This window comes from Halichoerus grypus, chromosome 13 (assembly GCF_964656455.1).
Source record: "Halichoerus grypus chromosome 13, mHalGry1.hap1.1, whole genome shotgun sequence".
Classification (NCBI taxonomy): Eukaryota; Metazoa; Chordata; class Mammalia; order Carnivora; family Phocidae; genus Halichoerus; species Halichoerus grypus.
In genome coordinates this window covers 54,238,980-54,260,451 of record NC_135724.1, presented here as the reverse complement: position 1 = coordinate 54,260,451, position 21,472 = coordinate 54,238,980, and the positions used below count along the sequence as shown (strand labels likewise).

General features: G+C 41.2%; 1 protein-coding gene across 19 annotated transcripts in view; it reads left to right on the top strand.

Annotated features, from left to right (window-relative positions):
* EPB41L3 (erythrocyte membrane protein band 4.1 like 3) overlaps positions 1-21,472 on the top strand; it is a 180,702-nt gene that overhangs the window by 89,075 nt on the left and 70,155 nt on the right. For all 19 annotated transcript variants that reach the window (XM_036071474.2, XM_036071463.2, XM_036071452.2 and 16 more), the window contains exons 2-3: positions 3,811-4,010; positions 8,597-8,794. In XM_036071474.2, the coding sequence (XP_035927367.2) occupies positions 3,811-4,010; positions 8,597-8,794 (398 nt within the window). The remainder of the gene's footprint in view (positions 1-3,810; positions 4,011-8,596; positions 8,795-21,472) is intronic.

Genomic DNA, 21,472 nt, shown 5'->3' with positions numbered 1-21,472 from the left:
TCAGAAAACTATAAAATACTCATGAAAGAAATAGAGGAAGACACAAAGAAATGGAAAAACGTACCATGCTTATGGATTGGAAGAACAAATATTGTGAAGATGTCAATGCTACCTAGAGCAATCTACACATTTAATGCAATCCCCATCAAAATACCATCCACTTTTTTCAAAGAAATGGAACAAATAATCCTAAAATTTGTATGGAACCAGAAAAGACCCCGAATAGCCAGAGGAATGTTGAAAAAGAAAAGCAAAGCTGGCGGCATCACAATTCCAGACTTCCAGTTCTATTACAAAGCTGTCATCATCAAGACAGTATGGTACTGGCATAAAAACAGACAAATAGATCAATAGAATAGAATAGAGAGCCCAGAAATGGACCCTCAACTCTATGGTCAACTAATCTTCGACAAAGCAGGGAAGAATGTCCAATGGAAAAAAGACAGTCTCTTCAACAAATGGTGTTGGGAAAAGTGGACAGACACGTGCAGAGGAATGAAACTGGACCATTTCCTTACACCACTCACAAAAATAGACTCTAAATGGTTGAAAGACCTAAATGTGAGACAGGAGTCCATCAAAATCCTAAAGGAGAACACAGGCAGCAACCTCTTCGACTCAGCCGCACCAACTTCTTCCTAGAAGCATCGCCAAAGGCAAGGGAAGCAAGGGCAAAAATGAACTATTGGGACTTCATCAAGATAAGAAGGTTTTGCACAGCAAAGGAAACAGTCAACAAAACCAAAGAAAACCGACAGAATGGGAGAAGATATTTGCAAATGACATATCAGATAAAGGGCTAGTATCCAAAATCTATAAAGAACTTATCAAACTCAACACCCAAAGAACAAATGATCCAATCAAGAAATGCGCAGAAGACATGAACAGACATTTTTCCAAAGAAGACATCCAAATGGCCAACAGACCCATGAAAAAGTGCTCAACATCACTCGGCATCAGGGAAGTCCAAATCAAAACCTCAATGAGATACCACCTCACACCAGTCAGAATGGCTAAAATTAACAAGTCAGGAAACGACAGGTGTTGGTGGGGATGTGGAGAAGGGAACCCTCCTACACTGTTGGTGGGAATGCAAGCTGGTGCAGCCACTCTGGAAAACAGTCTGGAGGTTCCTCAAAAAGTTGAAAATAGAGCTACCATACGACCGAGCAATTACACTACTGGGTATTTACCCCAAAGATACAAATGTAGGGATCTGAAGGAGTACGTGCACCCTGATGTTTATAGCAGCAATGTCCACAATAGCCAAACTGTGGAAAGAGCCAAGATGTCCATTGACAGATGAATGGATAAAGAAGATGTGGTATCTATATACAATGGAATATTATGCAGCCATCAAAAGGAATGAGATCTTGCCATTTGCAACGATGTGGATGGTACTGGAGGGTATTCTGAGCGAAATAAGTCAATCAGAGAAAGACATGTATCATATGACCTCACTGATATGAGGAGTTCTTAATCTCAGGAAACAAACTGAGGGTTGCTGGAGTGGGGGTTGGGGTGGGAGGGATGGGGTGGCTGGGTGATAGACATTGGGGAGGGTGTGTGCTATGGTGAGTGCTGTGAATTATGTAAGACTGTTGAATCACAGACCTATACCTCTGAAACAAATAATACACTATATGTTAAAAAAAAAAAGAAGACAGTAGGAAGGGAAAAATGAAGGGGGGGTATTGGAGGGGGAGACGAACCATGAGAGACTATGGACTCTGAGAAACAAACTGAGGGTTCTAGAGGGGAGGGGGTGGGGGGATGGGTTAGCCTGGTGATGGGTATTAAAGAGGGCACATATTGAATGGAGCACTGGGTGTTATACACAAATAATGAATCATGGAACACTACACCAAAAATGGTGATTAACATAACATAATAAGGGGCGCCTGGGTGGCTCAGTCGTTAAGCGTCTGCCTTCGGCTCAGGTCATGATCCCAGGGTCCTGGGATCGAGCCCCGCATCGGGCTCCCTGCTCCGTGGGAAGCCTGCTTCTCCCTCTCCCACTCCCCCTGCTTGTGTTTCCTCTCACTGTGTGTCTCTCTCTGTCAAATAAATAAATAAAATCTTAAAAAAAAAATTAAAAAAAAAAAACATAACATAATAAAATAAAAATTGACCCTCTCCCTTTAAAAGGTCGAATTTGATTGTAGGCTCTGGATTACACCATAACACCACCTTTCCTCCTCTCTGTCTTTTCTCTGGACTTAACACTTTCTAGTAAAATCATACAAAAGAGAATATAGTATTTACTTTCAAGATTTGCTTAAAAATCTAAAATGTAAGAGGAAAAAAGGAAAGGTGTTCCTTTTATTTGGATCACTATCTTGTTCAGTGTTTGGTCTTGATATTTACATATGCTTTGGGCAACTGAGCACATGCCAAGTTGATATGTCTTTTATTCAACAGAAAGAATAGCTGGTGATTGTAAAAAGGAACCCTAGATAGGAAACATGGATGTAGCATTTAGTTTATAACATAGATTGGTATTTGTATGTTCCCTCTTCTTCAAGTTATTAAACATACTCCCGGCGCGTGTTGTGAAGATAGAACTAAATGGTGATTTTACTATGGAGTAGTAGTTTGCATAATTCTGTATTATACTAACGGGTGTATCATTTGCTTAGAGTATTACACTAGCCCTTTGTTCCTGGTATTTTTACCATAAAATTAGAATTAGGAAGGGAAATCATAGGACAGGCTGGGATATTTGGTTTGAGATAATTTACCATCTATCTAAGATAAGAAATTACTTAAAATGCTACGGTAGCAGCTGGCACAGCTCCTCTTTTGCTGTTTCGAGCACAAAACTGCTTTAAGCATAGCAGCATGCCCATTAGGAGGGGGAGAAAGGAACCCCCAGAAACTAAGTTCTTTGGATATGGTCAGGTTCAATTCCCTCATTTGGCAGATGTGGAAACTAAGGCACAAAATACTTAACGTGTCTTGACTAGCAAACCATTACAAGGTGGTGGTTCTATTTTAGAAGGTGTTTTTAGGTGTAAGAGAAGATTATTATATATTAAACTCTGTTGTGTGAGTCCCTTATGAGCCGAGACAAACTCCTCTTTCAACTGTCAGGGGAAACAGGAGGAAGCCAGGAAGAAGCTGTGACTTTTCACTGGTGAAGGAGGGAGAGATGAGGCTCCCAGCCTCCCTCCAGCCCCGCCCAGGGCCTGTCCAGTGTGGGACCCGTCCCACGTCACCGAGGAAGCCTCTAATGTAGTTGTCACTGTTCACTCAAAAGGGGCTAACAGGGTTCTGAGAAAGCAGAGGAAGGGCTCTTGCTCATGGAAGAATGGATAGATTCAGGGGTTCCGGAGGTGGAGCAGGGGCCCTGGGTAGAGATAGGAAGGGAGAGGGAAGGAGAAAAAAAAAATCCACTTCCATTATTAGATCATCTCTCCCAGAGATTAAAATATAGATCCAGCTGATGTGGAAGATTCATTTTTCTGAAATTAAATGTGTCTAAGTTATGTAATTATTAGGCCGTTACTTTAATGTCATTTTATGGCCATCTATGGCAAAAAACCTAATAGGAATAAAACCTGTGATCATTACAAATAAGTTTTGGCTTCTAGTTAAATGTTCACTTTGAACCATCTTTGTGGTAAATGGAAGTCATCTATTAGGGCTGTGCAGTAGGACCGTATTTGGATTGCATGCATGTTTCCCTTTTTTTTTTTTTTTTTTAATTGTGGTTCTGTGCAGCCTTTCACCATAGGTAGCATCCTAGTTTTTGTGCCTAGCGAAGGTAATTACACCGAGTGATGGGACCTTGCCATTTTCTGTTTGCAGAACAATCAACCATGACGACCGAATCTGGCTCAGACTCGGAATCCAAGCCCGAGCAGGAGGCCGAGCCCCAGGAGGCGGCGGGGGCGCAGGGGCACGCAGGGGCGCCGCAGGGCCCAGGGCCCGAACCCAGCGGCGAGGAGCAGCACCAGGCCCTAGAGCAGTTCGAGGCCGCGGCGCACAGCACCCCTGTGAGGAAGGAGGTGAGTCCCGGGACCCAGGCCGCCACCGGCTCCCCTGCACCTGCTGGCATCACCCAGAAACCCAATTCAGGAATGTTTACTGACCTTTTCCAGGGTCGGGGCCGACCTTGGTCTCTTAGCACTAGAGGAAACTATGAGGGGTCATCTGTTTACCCCTTCTGGTCCCAGGCAGATGGAAATTTATGCTATTTTAAGACTTTCAGTGAATGACATTCCACAACCTTGCTTGGTAACTCCCTCATTTGATTAAAGCACTTACACCCACCCTGAAATCTGTACTGCAGGTTATTGGTTTTATCTGGGTTTACAGGAAGGCTAGACACCACACCAGTGGCTTTAATTAGGCTCCTAACTTTTATTCATGCTTAGGGGTTAGAGCTCTTTTGATTCTTCCCAGGGGTCACTCTGATCCTAATGTTGCCAGCTACTTTTAGTGAATGTTCAGGTGGGTCTCTTTCCCTCCCTGATGTGTGTGTATGTTCAGCTCCATTATCTAGGCATACTTAAGTTGTCACATGTAATGTGACTGTTTCTTTTAAAAGTTTTCATACAAAATATAAAGCATGGTTTATACTTGGGCTTTGAATGAATCCATGTTTAAATTATTTTGGCTTGAAACTTCAAACTGAAATCAACATGTGTTAGGGTACCAACTCATGCTATGGTAAGCAGATCTGGGAGTCCCTGCAAATGATTGACCTTTTTCTAGGTTGGAAGTATATGTGTCAAGCTAGAAATTGTACAAGATGTTGAGAGAAGAGACACGAAATCAGCATGTTAGTGAAATTCTTTGCAAACTATGTTTACAACCTGATTATTTCTTTTCCCATGGTATTTCTGCTTTTAAGCAGTATTAAAAATAACATTTATTTTCGTGTTCTGTAAATAGATGCTGTGTCTGATATAAAATGTTTCATGATGGGGAGCTGGAGGTTATCCTTCCAGCTTATTAAACAAAATCTAAGGGGCCATTGTTGTCATCATGGTTTTCCTTCACCGTTTATTTTTTTGGAGATGTGAGGATGGTGGTGTTTTGATTGTTTTTAAACCTTCAGCAATTTAAAATTACTAGACTGGATTTTTTTTTTCCCTGTTCTTTCCTCTTAACTCTGAAATGAAATAAATGTGAGAGTGGGAGATAATTGTACAGAAGAAAGAGTTTCTGGGCCGAGACATGATACATGTGTTTTATCTTCTGGAAATCAGATGTCTGAAACAAAATGAGAGAAATGATACTAAAGCCCTTTGAGGGAAAGGTAACTGGCTGCGGAGCCAGGAGAACTATTTAATCCTGCCTCTTCCCTAGTTATTTTAGGGATCTCCAAGAACACATTCAGCCTCTGAGCCTCAGCTTCCTTGTTCACAAGATGAAGAGATCAGAAAAGATAGTTTTCTCAGGTTCTTCTGCTCTTGGCTCCTTGATTCAGGCTAGGAGCCCAGTTATGTTGGAGGTGAAATGAAGTACATTTTGGTAGTCCATGACGATGAAAACATGGGCTTGGCTGGATTTGAATTCCAGGCTACTAGTTTTATGGAGGAAATTTGTGGAGACTGTACCCTTTGTCCTTTTCTCTCCTATGTGTAAATGAGGGTAAGGAGACCTAGATACCTACCTCCCAGAGCTGTCATGAGGATTCAGTGAAACAGAGGATTTACCAAAAAGGTTGATACTGATTTTTTTTTTTAAAGATTTTATTTATTTATTTGACAGAGAGAGACACAGCGAGAGCAGGAACACAAGCAGGGGGAGTGGGAGAGGGAGTAGCAGGCTTCCCGCCGAGCAGGGAGCCCGATGCGGGACTTGATCCCAGGACCCTGGGATCATGACCTGAGCCGAAGGCAGACACTTAACGACTGAGCCACCCAGGCGCCCCGATACTGATATTTTTAAATTGTAATGAATTATATGTGACTACGATGGATGTTTCATTTGAGGTCCTTGGTCTGCTCTTCTGAAGTTGTTGAAAATATGTGCATGAGAGGCTCATTGATGGGTTCGTGCTTTAAATGTTTTGGAAACAACACCTCCCTTTGAACACTGGTGGTCTCAGGGGTGTCTGGAGTTGACCTCTAAGTAGCCCAGAAAGCTTAGTCTCATACAGATACTTTTATTTTATGAGAGAAAAAATGAAATTTCATCTTCCTCAATACAGAGAAAAAGTTGATTCCAGGTAGTGAGATTTAAATAAAAACGTAGCTTCTGTTGACTTGGCCTGTAATGAAACGAAAATGTGAATTAAAAGTGCAAAAGTCTTAGGGCACCTGGGTGCACCGTAGTTGGTTAAGCATCCGACTCTTGGTTTTGGCTCAGGTCATGATTTTAGGGTCCTGAGATCGAGCCCCCACCCCCCGAGGCTTGGGGCTTGAGATTCTCTCTCCCCCTCTCCTGCCCTTAACCCCACTTGTACTCTCTCTCTCTAATATAAATAAATCTTAAAAAAAAAAGAGCTAAAGTCTTATGTAAGTTATAAGCACTTAGCAAATATATGATATAAAATTCCAAGGTTACCAGGGTGCCTGGGTAGCTCAGGTGAGCGGCCGACTCTAGATTTTGGCTCAGGTCATGATCTCAGGGTCCTGAGATTGAGCCCTGTGTCTTGTTCTGCCCTCAGTGGGGAATCTGCTTGAGATTATCTCTCTCCTTCTGCCCCTCCCCCCATGCTTGCTCATGCGCGCTCCCTCTCTCTTTCTCTCTCAGTAAAATAAAGAAATCTTAAAAAAATTCCAAGGTTACCAAACTTCTTCAACTAGCTTAAGACCAGAATTGTTTGACTTTTTTGCAGCACCATTTAATACTTTGATATGAAAAACTAATAGTCAAAAAAAAAAAAAAAAAAAGTTGGACCAAGTTGCCAGAGCAGGTTTTCTTTTATTTACTTGTTTTAGCTACCTCTAGCCTTCTCAACTATTTTGGCCTTTGAAGTTGTTTTTTCAATTTTTTCATGGTCTCTTCACTCAGCAAATTGGTCTTTTTATTCTGAAGAATGTCTCACAACTTTGCCCTGAATTCCTGCGTAAAGTAGTGGAGGAAAGGACTGTATTTATAATTTGGAGGGAAAACCAGATAGAAAATGACTTTATAAAAGCAGAAATTCATACCTAAAATCCAAAATAAATACACCAGAAGATAACTTTGTGATTAGAGTGTCATAAAATTGTAGCCACTAATAAGAAAGAAAAGTTGAAGGGATAAATCTAAATAAACCTTTATTGTCAAGGTCATGTGCTTTTAGCTACTAGGAAGATAGTATGTTTGTGAGAGAAGAAATTTCATGCTCACTCAAGGGGCCTAAACTGAATTTTGCAACATGTCTTTCTTTGGTCTGTCAGTGTGCATTTGCAGACTAGTGGAAATGATAGTCTGGTCCATGAGTTGAATTTGCACATTAATACCATTGGTGGTCATTTAATAGAAGAGGGCATTGTATGGTGACAGATGCTAGCTACGCTTGCGGTGAGCACAGCATAATGTATTGAGTTGTTTAATCACTATTTTGTACAGGTGAAACTATTTGTAATATCATGTCAACTGTACTTCAATGAAATATATGTATATAAACACACACATATATAAAGCCAGGGGGGTGTGAAGAGAATAGTTGCACAGAGAGATTTCCAAGGGTATTTATTGATTCAAGGGAGAATTAACTGTTCCTCAGGACATACTCTGCAGTTCTGAGTCTAGCCTGGACTACATTGTTGTGCTTTGAAAGCAGATTAAAGCTTTTGGACAGATGTGATCTGCTCTTACACTGGCTCATTACAGTGAGGGGGGAAACAGATTAAGGGGATTACTTTGTGATGAATTTCAGTGCTGCTGGCTTCATTGAATTGATTTAGAGCTGTAACAGTTGTAAAATTACTGAGAAGATTAATACTTGAAGCTCTCTAGGCCTTAAAGTTTGTAAGATACCTTATATGTGTATGGGGTGTTGTGGGTAATAGAATATAGAAGGATCCAGTGAATGAAGAAAATAGAGTACAGTAGATAAAATCTAAATGATTTATTTTAAAGACCTGTACTGTCTAATGCCTTTTACATTTTACAAATGTCAGGAGTCCATTTGTATCCTCCTTTGTTTAGTGAAGTCTTGATGGCATTTGCTAACTCCATGCTTCTAAATTAAACCCTCAAGTCAAACTGAAATGCAGCCCCGTTGGTACATTTATTTTTTATTTTTTATTTTTTTTTAAATGTTTTATTTATTTATTCATGAAAGTCAGAGAGAGAGAGAGAGGCAGAGGCAGAGGGAGAAGCAGGCTCCCCGCCTAGCAGGGAGCCTGATGCGGGACTCGATCCCAGAACCCTGGGATCATGACCTGAGCCGAAGGCAGACGCTCAACCATCTGAGCCACCCAGGCGCCCCCCGTTGGTACATTTAAATGGCAGAAGTTGTTTAGGTGAAACCATTAGCATTATAAATATCCATGTATGCATACTTGTCCATTCAGTCTCCTGAGGCAGACATCTCTCCTGCTCTGGGAAATAGGAAAGCCTATGTCTAAAGGGTTTTGCTCTTGCCTGAGCAATGCAATATTTATTTCCTGTCTTGCAGTGAAAACTGTTCATTGTTTGCTCTTCACAGGTCACTGACAAGGAACGGGAGTTCGCTGCTGGGGCTGCAAAACAGCTCGAATATCAGCAATTGGAAGACGATAAACTTTCTCAGAAATCATCTAGCAGTAAACTATCTCGATCTCCATTAAAGATTGTCAAAAAGCCTAAAAGCATGCAGTGCAAAGTGATACTTCTGGATGGATCAGAATATACCTGTGACGTGGAGGTGAGTGCATATTTAAAAATCTTTTTTGTCCCAGGTATTGAGAACTGGAGAATGTTGGTATGAGACACACAAGATGCGTTCTTGTTTTCAGAACTCTGGAAAGTTATTCAGACCCAGTTTCTAAATACAAAATTCTTTCCAAAGTCTCTAACAGGAGATCAGATTACTAAAAGTACTTATAATGTCTCCAAAATGTTACAATCAAAAGAAAAATGTGATCTTAATTTTAAAAAAAAGTCTCTGACACTTTCCATGGTAGGAAAAAAAACTGGGGGCCTTAAAAATCAGGCTTTTCTTCAATATCTTATGAGCTATCATTTAAATGAATTTACTTTTTCTACTTGAGTAGTTTTACTTTTTCTATTCAAATAATTTCACTCTTTCTATTTTAAATTATTTAATATCTTTTGTATTTGAATCATTGCAACTTTTAATTGGTATGAACTTGTAAATTTCTGTACATAGCATTGGTAGATTGGTAGGATCATTTGAACGGTGAATGTCCTCCTCTTAGAGTAATTTTTTAAATGTACATCACGGTGGGCATTGCAGCCTGAGTGTAAAGGGGTCTACTATCCTTTGTTCTTTTTGTAAAGAAAACTAAAATTCCTCTCAGAGAAGGAGCAGTTGAATGACTTTTGTCAGAGATGCTTGGCAAGACCAAGTTAACAGATGAGAACAACACGAACCTGTCCATAGCAGTGGAGACGGGTGGATTCTCCACGTGTCACAGAGAACACACACACAGGGCGTGAACTGAAACCACAGGAGCGGGTCTGGGTGTGCAGGAGCCACGGCGCCTTCTCCCCACAGCTCGGAGGGGGCAGCTTGCTCTTTCAGCAAGGTGATTCAGCTTCAGATTGAACGTTTTTATCGCAAGAGCTTATTCCTCCTGCTTCAGCCGCCTGCCCTTCATCACGTGGGGACATCATGCAGCCCTTCCCACCAGCCCCTCCCATCACATGTCTACACAGTTCACCTCTTCTGCTCTGTGTGCTGCACGGCTCTCCTGGGTGCCACAGGCGGTGTTTATGTGTCGTCCTGCTTTCTAGTCCTCCGAAGACCCCGTCAGCACCAAGCCCGCCTGATTTCCCATGTTCCTCATTCATCCCTCTCTGCTTTCTCTGTCTACAACCCCTTATCATTCCTGTTCTATGTGGCATAATGCAGTTCTGCATCCAGTCCTTTTCTTGGGTCATAAGATTCAAATCCATTTCATGTTGATAATGTCATTTATGGTGGGGATGGGGTTGGTTTACTAATTTTAGATTTGCAGGAACATAGAGGAAAAAAGGATTTTTTTAAAAGAAATTCTTAAATCAAAAGTTAACCGTATCCTATATTAATCGATAGAATTTTTGTCACCCTGTCACCTGACAAATACTGATGGGCTGCTGCAGGGAGGGCAAGGCATGTTCTGAGGGTCCTGCCTAAGGTGTGCCATGCACAGATCCATCTTTTACATTTTTTTGGCTTTGATTTTGGCTGATTTCTGAGCTCAAAGTGTCCAATTACTGATTTAGAGATTTATTCTGGAAATTGGGAGATCCGAAAATAGTACTCCTACCTGGGTTTTACTCTGAAGCTTAAAGGACTTTTGTAACCATGAGAGAGATTGTATTTTTCCAGGGTGGATCCACTTTCTGAAAAATTGATCTAAGTGAAGCTTTTTTCTTAATTTTGAGGAGAGTCTTTCTGTTGATTGTATTATTAATGGAATAAATAGGATTACCTGCAGTCATCTAGTCATGGCTACCAGAGTTTTCTAAAAAGAATCTAGAAGAAAGTTTATAGTGTTTTGTGTGGATGGAATAAATGCCTCAGGGCTGATTGAGGTACATGTAAATGTTGATCATGTTAAACTTAATTTATATCCCATGCTTCAAATATGTAATAGATACAATCTGTGTTTTTTGTAGAGTTCAGGATTTTTATGTTGTAATTAACTTTGGATATAATTCAGTGTTACTTTTAATGTCACTGTGAACATTTTGAGTGACATGGCAATTTTGGTCAGTTATTTTCTTTTATAATAATTTTTTATAAAGTTTCCAGATTCTTTTTTTTTTTAAGATTTTATTTATTAGAGAGAAGGCACACAAGCAGGAGCAGGGGGCAGAGGGAGAGGGAGAAGCAGACTCCTCGCTGAGCAGGGAGCCCCACACAGGACTCAATCCCAGGACCCTGGAATCATGACCTGAGCAAAGGCAGACGCTTAACTGACTGAGCCACCCAGGCACCCTAAAGTTGATAGAAGAATCTTTTTCTGGGACACAAAATCCTTGGCCAGCAGAGTATTTTCAGTTTTACAACAGACATTGGTCGTTGAAGAAAATGTGGTCACTACTGACTGGCATACTTGTGGAGAAAATAGAGAAATTTGGACATGGTAATGACTGGTTGAATAAGAAAAATGGATTGTGAATCAGCTATATGGTTCTCAAGGTGGCAACAAGATATAGCTGAAAACGCATATTCAAAGTGCCTGTGGACTTTAGATACAAACTGTGGAACATAAAACCTTGGCTGGCAGGGCACATGGGGTATAGTAGGTAAATGGTGGTTGAAAAACATTGCCCTAGGGAAGGTGTCCTTCGGTTTCGCTCTCCTCTACACAGAGTTTTTATCAACGTCTTGGATGAAGGCACACGCATAACAAATCGCTGAACAGTATTTTTAAGTGACTAAGAGCCCATGTGCCAAAATCTGGGTTTCTCATGAAGTGGACAGTGTGTGACATGGAAACAAAGTAGCAAGATAATGTTTAGCAGGACCGGAGGCCAGACTTCACTCTGTAAATGTGTTGGGGGAAGGGGTGGTCAGACTTAATGACAGCTTGGGTGAAAGTAATCTTTGGGTTCAAGTCGATTACAAACTCAGCGTTAACCAGCGGTGTGGTGTAGCTGTCAGAAACTTCCATGCGGTCACAGTGGCTTCTGTGGAAAAGCAGCGTGTGGTTGCCCTGAATGTGGCCAGTGCCCAGATCCTGGGCCGGAGAGATCCCATCCCCTGCGTCTTGTTCATGAGTTCATACAGGATAGCGCTCTTTGGAGCCACCAGACCCAGGTGCAAAAACAGATTTATCTATTTGTAACCCATGTGATTTCAAGGAACTTTAGCTTTCTGAACCTTGGTTTCCTGACCAGAAAAATGGGGGTGAAAATACTTGTCTCAAAAAGCCATTATTGTGAAGATTAAAGCAGGTGCTTAATTTAAACCCTTTCTGCAACATAACATATTCTTAATAAGTGGTAGCTATTTAATGGAATAACAGTGAACTCTTGAGCTTTTTCAGCAGAGAGTTATAGCATGGTGAGTGATCTGGAAACCTCTTATGAAGAATGATTAGAGAAATAGAACGTGTTAAATAAAAAAAACATTTCCACTTGTCCCCTTCTAGATTTGGAGGGGAGAGGATAGCTACTTCCAGTTAGTTGGAAAAGTTGGCATTGAATGTCTTAACATACATTGTTTAAGGTATAGAAAGTAAAACTAAGGTAGAAGTTATGGGAGGTCCGATTTTTAAGCAAACAGAAAACAAATGTTTTAAATTATTGCTGTCAACCTTGTGATATGTGTTCTGTAGGAGGATTCCAGCAGAAACTGTAGGTGTATTTATGGAAACCATCAGCCCCTCAGATGCAATCTCAGACCAGACAACTTCCAGTGCCCCTTCCTATCTAAGATTCATGGAGAGAAGTGACACACAAAAATCTGAATTGAAAAAGCAGAATTGCCTCCCTAATTCCTGTCCCCAACACATACAGTTGTAGGTGAATTAAGGAAATTAACAGATGTTAAAGTAACAGATGTAACTTTTTTTGCATTTAGTAAGGCATCAAAAAAGGCATTTTAATGAAATCTCTGTGCCTAAATGTTTTCCCGCATGGCTTATTTGATGCCTTCATGACTACACCATCAAAATCAACAAAGCTCACCTCTGCCATGACTTCATCATGAGAATTTATAGTCACATATAAAGGACCCCCTGTCAACACACACACACACACACACACACACACTCTCTCTCTCTCTCTCTCTCTCTCTCTCTCTCTCATACGCATGCGCGTACGCACGACTAGCACAGCCCAGTTCTCTCTTTTTTTTGAAACCACAGGGTAGCATTTCCCCTCGCCGCATGGTGCTGCAGTGGGACAGAGCCAGCGACCTGAAAAAGCAAGATACAGGATTGGTTGACGTCTGACCCCAGTGACTGAACCCTTAAGTCTTCAATTCCTCTCTCTTCATGTATAGATAGAAGCCTTTTCCAATCATGCTGGCTTTTTCATGCTTCCCTTCAACAGTAGGCTTAGATCATTGTAGCACTCAGTGTTTTTCCATTTGACTATTTCCTCAATAATTTTTTTCAAACTCTTAAGTCTTGATCATCTAAAATATAAGAAAATTTCATTATGAGTAAAATAGAAGAAAAGATCTTCTGAGAAGACCGTCTTTTAAGCATCTTGACATATATGTTTGGCAAATGTTTACACGCTACCCTATTTTCATGTATGCCCAGCAGAATTACTAATACTGCTACTCCCTTCTTACTACTGTTGGCCCATTAGAGAACACCAGCAATTTCCTGTAGCGAGTTTACTATCATGGGTGCTGTTTATTTCTTGGACATGAATTTTAAAAGAGAAAATAAAGAAAAATATCCCAGTCACATGCAGTGAAGGAAATTGTGCTCACCACATCTTAGTCACGTTGCTTCTGTGTTCTGTGGACTCATTTCGGTCTGACTGATTAGCACACAATGTATTTCCTAATGACCATCCAATTAGAAATGTTTTCTCTTGTTTGGGCACCATTCTAATCTAGTCTGATTTGGTTTTAGGAAAATAAGTCAGACATGATCTGAAATTTGAGTCCATATTTCATAATACAAGTTTGCTGCTCCTTTCGTAAAATGTTTAAGCTGTTTTATGGCGTAGTTTGATTTGTTTTCCCCCAAGGAACCCCGGTTGGGCGAGGAGTCTAGTGCATCAGTGGAAAAGCTATAGAGGGTTTACCTTGCAGGTGTGACTTACGAGGAACCTGCTGTGTTTCTCTATGCATATGAAACTCCACCTCACTCCATTTAGCCCCTAAATATTGCTGATCCAATGGTGAGGGAGACTTAGTGTTTATGGACCCAGTTAAATCCACACAGAACTAATACCTCCAGGGAAAATGCCAGTGAATCGGCCACACTGGGGAGAGATTTCTATCCAGATTGGGGCAAATCAAATGGAGCTACTTAGGTGCAACAGTGAAACCATAAAAGCCTGCCCCCCAGGTTTGGCTGTGTCCAGAGGTCCACTGGTTGAATGGGCTCCATGACTGAGTATCATTCAGGTCACTCCAGGATGGTTCAGAATCCCAAGCAAGCACAGACACAGGGCAGTTAGCTCCAACAAGCATTTCTTGATGCCATGGAGATGCTTCTAAGGAACCAGAGAGGGTAAGAAAATTTATGGCACCATGTCCTAAATGTGCTTTTTGTTACCCTCTAACCATTCGCCAGGAAGGGACTGTTTAAAAAATTTCCAAATGCTCTGTCTTGCCCATGATTCAATTAACTGTCCAATTCATTTTTCTATTTCATATTTCCACTTACTGGGATTTGGTTGGAAAAACAAATTCAATGTCTGAATTTTCCAATTTGTATAGGTTATGTGATTAAAATACCTTATAGTTGCTTTGGAAGTCCTTGACTGGACAGCAAATAGAATTGCCATAATCCAACAAAGCTGATCAGAGCACCTGTTTACTTTTCACAGATTTTAAGAAATAATAATTAATTGGAAAAAGTAAAAAATAAGGATTTTTTCCAAACCAGTACACATATCATTCATTCAACACTGCATTAAATCACAGAATTTTTGAGTCTGTGTAATTGTGTAAATTCCGCTTTAACCTCTCAGCGGGTCTCTGTTCAACTTAACGCCTTACCACATTGTACCATCTGTCATGTGCTGTAACTGAAGGCCTTCAGTCCAGGGGCAGCAGCTCTCCTGCTTGAAGACCAATGCCCCTGGGGACTCCTGAGGATGGAAAGACTTTAATTAACTTGGTTTCCTTGTGTGATGACTTTTGGGTGCAGCTGTAGGAACACAAGCACTGTTAACACACACCTTCTCATTTACCTGGCATAACCAGTACTAAATGTTTCCACAGTGTTCAGATTTGTCCTCATTGAGGCTTGCAAAATTGTTAAATCTTTTCTCCTGGTTTTCATTTTTAAAAAGTAATAAATTCTCATAGTCCATCATCAGTGTAGACATGGTCTGTTAAACCCTCTAAACAATAGTAAGGTTAAAATTTAGGAGTATGAATGTGAAGAAATCGAGTGATCAAACCCTGCAGTATGTCACTGGACCAGGTGGGGGTTCGGAAGCTGAGTGAATCTTGGAATCTGAGCATCTGTACACATTGGGGGTTTGATGCTGTGTCAAAGGCAAAAATCACTGAGGAATTCTTTGGCTTTTACTGCCCATTGTCAGTGGAGTTAAGGCCTGACGAGAGAGTCATTTGGTGCATGTCCGTGGTCTAATGTTGTGATGCTGAAACGCTAGGTTTGCTTTTTGACATTACTGTTTCTCTCACTCTTCACGTTCCCACTGTGTTTTCTGATCCCCTCGTGTTGCTGATTTGATGAAATAAGCTTGCCTGCTCCGCGTGCAGGCAGGTGGGAGTCACAAGCACAATGCACCCCACTCTGCGGGCTGTTCACCTGCTCCGGAGAGCAGTCTTGGGTATCTTGTGCTGCTTACCCCACAGGGCTTGATTTTGACAAAGATGTTCATTACCTGTTGTTTAATGAAGGAAACAGTCTTTCAGGCTGAAAAATAATCCTAGTTTTCTACTTCTCCCCAGCGCGTGATTAAAATTTCAGGTTATAGTTCATGTTCTTGTGTCTAGTTTACTTGCTTAAATGTCACCTCCTTCAGAATCTTCCCCAGTTTTATCTCTGAGAGTTGTCACATGTGCTCTGGACAGAATCTTTTAACTTCCTTTACTCTGTTTGTGGCCTTATGGCCGCAGACCCTTAGGAGATGGTGGGTCAACCACTTACACCTTTCTCTGAGTTCAGGGGAAGCTTTGCTCTCTTGGCTGCTTCTCCAGAAGTAATTCCCCTTAGCACACTAGGTTTAGGGAAACACCATGTAAAAGAGAGAACACTTGTTACTCCAAGTGCCATTCTTGGGGGTGACAGACGGACAGCCATCCCACCTAGCACCCGTTCTGCTTCCACATGCTGAGTGCAGCTCACGCCCCCTGTAACTCAGTCCTGGCCCTGAAAGCTAAGAAAGTGCTTCCCTACGTTAGACCAAGACATTGCTCATTTCCCTCCTCAGGAAGAGTCTCCCAATATGGTGGACTGTCGGTCCCTTGTGTGGTGACCACAGCCTCCCATTCACATAGGTTGAGCTGGCCCAGCTGTTTCAGGGGTCTTCCTAGCCGTGGACCTATATTACAGCTTCGACATATCACTTAGATACCTCATTAAAGTCCTTGTATTTTCCAGAATACATTACTCAGTGTGTACAGAGTAGGCACTGAAGTATTTTTTTAAAAAAAGGAAGTGAATCATTTGAGTTTTAATTATTATTTGCCTTAATGCAAATTCTTTTTTCTGTTTGTTTATAACCATTTCAATCTGTAAAACTAACATCACACTGTGTGCAAACTGCCCCCCCCCCCCCGCAGGGAGTTTTGTTAATTTTGCAGAGGCTTTCATATAAAGTATTTCTTGAGGGCCTGTTATGTTCCAGGCACTGGAAACCAAATGAGTCAGATGTGAAGCTTAAAAGAGGATTGTCTTACTCATAGAGTCACACAATCTTAAATCTGAAAGGGACTTTGGAAATGACTTTGTCTTCTACCTCATTTCACTGATGAGGAAATAGGCCCAGAGCAGTTAATGGTGTGCCTGAGGACCCACAGCCTAGAACGGGTAGAGAAGGCCAAGAACCCGGATCTCCTTCCCTCTGCTCCAGAGATCTCTTCACTGCGGCTTCAAAAACATTCCAAGTCTATAGCTGTAGAAGGAGCAAACCAAAACATAGCGTTTACCTCCAGTTTGGGCTTGAGAAATAGTGGGATGAAAAGAGGAAAAGAAGGAGAAAGATCTGCTTTTCAAATTATTTAATAATACATCAGATTCTTGAATATCTCTTTTATTTGTAATTCTGTAAGCTTTTGACATCAAAATTGATTTTTCTAAATTTTGTAGTTAATGTATGTGGTTTTGGGGTAAGTTGGGAAACAAGACCACCAAAGTGTCTCCTCTGTTCACTTTCTTGTCTCCTTTCGTTCTCTCTCTCCTTCCCTCCCCTCTGGTGGTGGCTGGAAGGCTTTGAAACTTCCTTGAAGCACATCTGCAATAGACACCCTAATAGGTGTCTCTTTTAATAAACCAGCAGCTTGACTCTAGACCTGGAGTGGATTAATTAGGCCTCCCTGGGAACAAAAGGGCTCTGAGGCTTTGAACAGATCCTGTCCGAGAGAGACAGGTTGAGTCTATGGAAAGAATTCATTCTCTCAAAACTTCTTAAACCTAATTTCTGAAAGCGATTGCCAAGCCTTTGCTTCTGGTTATACTCTCATGAGATAAGGTACTATGTGAAGTGTACTTAGAAGCAACATTGTTTCATTTTTGAAGAAGAGGAAAGGAGCTGGAGATAATACAGAGGCTCTTTAAATTGGTATATGGAACAAAGTTCAGGCTTGGCTCAGCTCTTTGCCTTAATATAGAATAATTTTAGGTAAGTTCTACCATTACCACAGTCCAGCTCAAAGTGAAAAGGCCAGTTGAAACTGAAGACCCTCGCCATCCCTTCTGGAGAGAAGCAGTTTTTCATTCTACTGTGATTTTTGTTCAATTTTCCTGATCAATTGCCAGTTCATTTTATAATTACAGCATTTCCCCCATGAAAGACAGGTTATAATTTTCAAGATTATAGCCCATCTCCCCTTAGTTAGCATTTAAATTGATGGCTTCCTTTTCATGGAAATAGTCTTGGCCCTAAAGGAAGTTTAGGAGGGAGACTACTGGTATCAGCCACAAGATTAGAAAATCTTTTCATAGATGGGTGATAACCTGGGACCATTTCTACATGGTGTGATAGTCTCTTGAATTTGATACCACTTTCCTGGATTACCTTCAGTTTCAGAGGCAGGTGTCTTTTGACCTTGTCTCCTAGGTCAGAGGCCTAAGAACAGCACCTGTGACCTCTTTTTGAATACAGAGTTGAAGCCCAGTAGAATCCTAGGTTCTTAGAGTACAGGAGGAGTACAGTACAGTGCCCCAGAATGTGAGTGTGTGCACATGTGTGTGTGCCCATCCACATGTCCAACAAAATATAGAAGTAGGTTCAGGGAAGACTGGAGTACAGTATGAGAATGCAGGCCTTTTGTAGGGACAGGGTAAATTATTTATAATGAACTAGTTTTTACATGACTCCTGGCATCTACACATTGGCTGATCCAGTCGGAAAATGAAGCACACGGTCAGGCAGTGCCTGGTTTCGGGGTTTGGCTGGTACGTGTGTGTTACGGTCCAGTGTCCCATTGGCATGTGAAGGAGGTCAATATGGTGCCGTGTTACTTTGAAGAATTTCAACTCAAAAGGAGATATTAAGTTGTATTTGTGAATAAATACCTTTTTGTGTTGTTATTATTGTTGTGATCTTGTTAATTTTTATAGCAGAGGGAGAAGGGAAAATCTCAGTAGTATTTCAGCTCAGTCATGTTTGCTGTTTGGATATGGCAATTAAATAATTCAGTAGGAGATGGGAAAAATAATGAGATAGGGGAGAAAGCTCTGCTAAGATGTTTCATAGTGATATTGAATACATGCCTTTTCTTTCTTTTTTTTTTTTTTGTTAGTGACATACACTGTGGCTAATCTTTATTGCAGCCACAATTAATAAATTACAGCAGCCAATTTGGGCACTTATTTCAAGGCTAATAGTGCATTTAGCTTTGAATGTAAGCCCCATTTGAGGCTACCAATACATGAATAACAAATTGTTCGTCCTTCTTGCCAAGGTTTTATATTTTTCTCACATTTACTCATTCTCTCAAGTTTTCCGTATCAGACAGATGTGCTCAGGGTGTCTAGTACAAATCACTCCAATAAAGAGAGGGCCATTTAAAAATTCTTATGTGAACTGAAAAATTAGATTCAGCCTTGACAAATTTTAACTTGCTTAAATAGCTGGGGACTTCTGCCGAGAAACTTGCCCTGTCAGTTTTTATGCTGTGCTACTCAAAACGTGAGGGTTCATTAAAGACAGAACAGTAGAAACGTTAAACTATAATTTTCCATTGAATCCATTCACTGAGTCGTGGAACCAGCAGATCAGTTAAAAGGATCACTTTCATGCAGGCTTTTAGAAGTGTGTTGGTGAAACGCATAAGGTGTAGATGCCCTACTTAGTGAACATAGGAATATCTATGGAAGTATCAGGAATCAAATCAGACTGTAGGATTGTGGTACCGTGGAATAAGCTTTCACAATTGACTCTATAAAGAATTGAATTTAGAGCCTAAGGGTATTTAACTTTGGGGAGCTCCGTATCATAGTAGCTAGCAATAGACTGTGACATCTTTGCTTTGCCATTTGTAAGTCACTCATCCCCTGAAGTCCTCCGTTTTCTCATCTGCAAACCAGAACTCTCAGGGTGGTTGGGAGTGGTAACGAGTGGACGCTGACTGCTTGCAGGTTTCAGGGACCCTGTCAGGCCTATAGTGGTCAGCAGGTTCGAAAGCTTCCCTAACTTTATGGAACTTGCACCCCCTCAAGCATAAAGTATATCCTTCTAGGCCTTGTCTATAAGAATATAACTAAAAATACTCTGTAGAGTGGTAGTTACTTTAATATAAAAATGGAAATCTCTCTACTGTTTAGAGATTTGCTTTTGTCCTTCAGTAGGTGAATGGATAAACACACTGTGTTGTAATCCAGACAATGGAATATTATTCAGTGCTATGGAAATAAGCTATCAAGCCAGGAAAAGACATGGAGGAACCTTAAATGCATTTTGCTAAGTGAAAGGAGCCAGTCGGAAGAGCTACGTACAGTATGATTCCAATTATATGAGATTCTGGAAAAGGCAAAATTATGAGAAAGTAAAAGATTAGTGGTTGCCAGAGGATGGGGTGGGGTGAGGGGCGCATAGAGGGATGAACAGGCAGAGCACAGAGGACAGAGTATTCCTCATGATACGTCACTGTACATTTGTCCAAACCCACAGGAGGTACAACACCCAGAGTGAACCCCAATGTACGCTCTGGACAGGGTGGTGATAATGAATCAGTGTAGGTTCGTTGATTGTAACGAGCTAGCCATTCTTGTGGGGGATATTGCTAGCGGGGGACGCTGTACCTGTGTGCGGCAAGGAGTACGTGGGAAATCATTGTACCTTCCTCTCAATTTTGCTGCGAGCCTAAAACCGCTCTAAAAAAAGTCCAGTCTTAAATAACAGCAAGAACAACTAAACCAGTTACCTGGAAGCTTGTGAGGAATGAGAAAGGACCTGGAAGACAGGAAATTTGCTTTTTCTCCCACTGCCCGGCTTGAACCTGCTGAGAATAGATGGAAGACGCAGCTAAGGTGCTGTTACTGTGGTGTCAGAAATCAGTGGGTGTTTTACAAGCCTGAATATGTTCTGAAAATAATTATACACACTCCATTTCTGGCTTTCAGTGTTAGTCTCTTATCCTGAACTGACTCACATTTTATGGTGAGCAAGGAGGTGTGGTGTTCCTTGGCTTCGGTAATGAACTCCCTCAAATTAGGCAGGAAAGTCTGTTATGGAAGGGGCCTGACAACATCACCCTGTTCTTCCTTCATCTCGAGTCCCTTTGGAAGTTGGCGCAGAACATTCTTTCTAGTTTGACTAAGCCTCAACTGACTGTATTTTCTGATTTCTTATCTAGTGACTCTGAGTGATGTATTTCAGGAGGCTTCTTTACCATTCAGTTTTATTTTAAGTGTCTTCAAATATTCAGGTCATCCTTTCTTTGCCCTTCTGTAGCAAGTATAGGGTATGAGAGGGTTTTTTGTTTGTTTGCTTCTTATCATATTAGGAATTCTGTGGTATGCTGGGTTTTAATTAAATAACTAAGGACACAATAGAAGTAGCCAGAAAGAAGGAGAGAAATGAACCTACCCAGCTCACTTCCTTTTCGTGTTGGGACAGATCCTCTACTACTGTCGAGAACTTCTCTCTTGCTTGAAGAAATTGGGAGTGGCTGTTTGAGGAATGTTTCCTGGACTCTTCTTTCTCTTTCAGGATCTAGGTTTTGAAACAGGGCTGATGATAAAAAGCAAAACTGCAAACCTTTAGCTGGTTGTAAATACCTCCTTAGGAGTTAAGTTGTTCTCAATGCTGGTTCATATTGTTAAAAATGGTAAGCACGTGGGGGCGCCTGGGTGGCTCAGTCGTTAAGTGTCTGCCTTCGGCTCAGGTCATGATCCCAGGGTCCTGGGATCGAACCCCGCATCGGGCTCTCTGCTTGGCGGGAAGCCTACTTCTCCCTCTCCCACTCCCCCTGTTTATGTCCCCTCTCTTGTTCTCTCTGTCTGTCAAATAAATAAATAAAATATTAAAAAAAAAATGGTAAGCATGTGTGTCACTATTTGGCAGGTAGATACTAATTATTAGAGAATATTGGCTGACCATC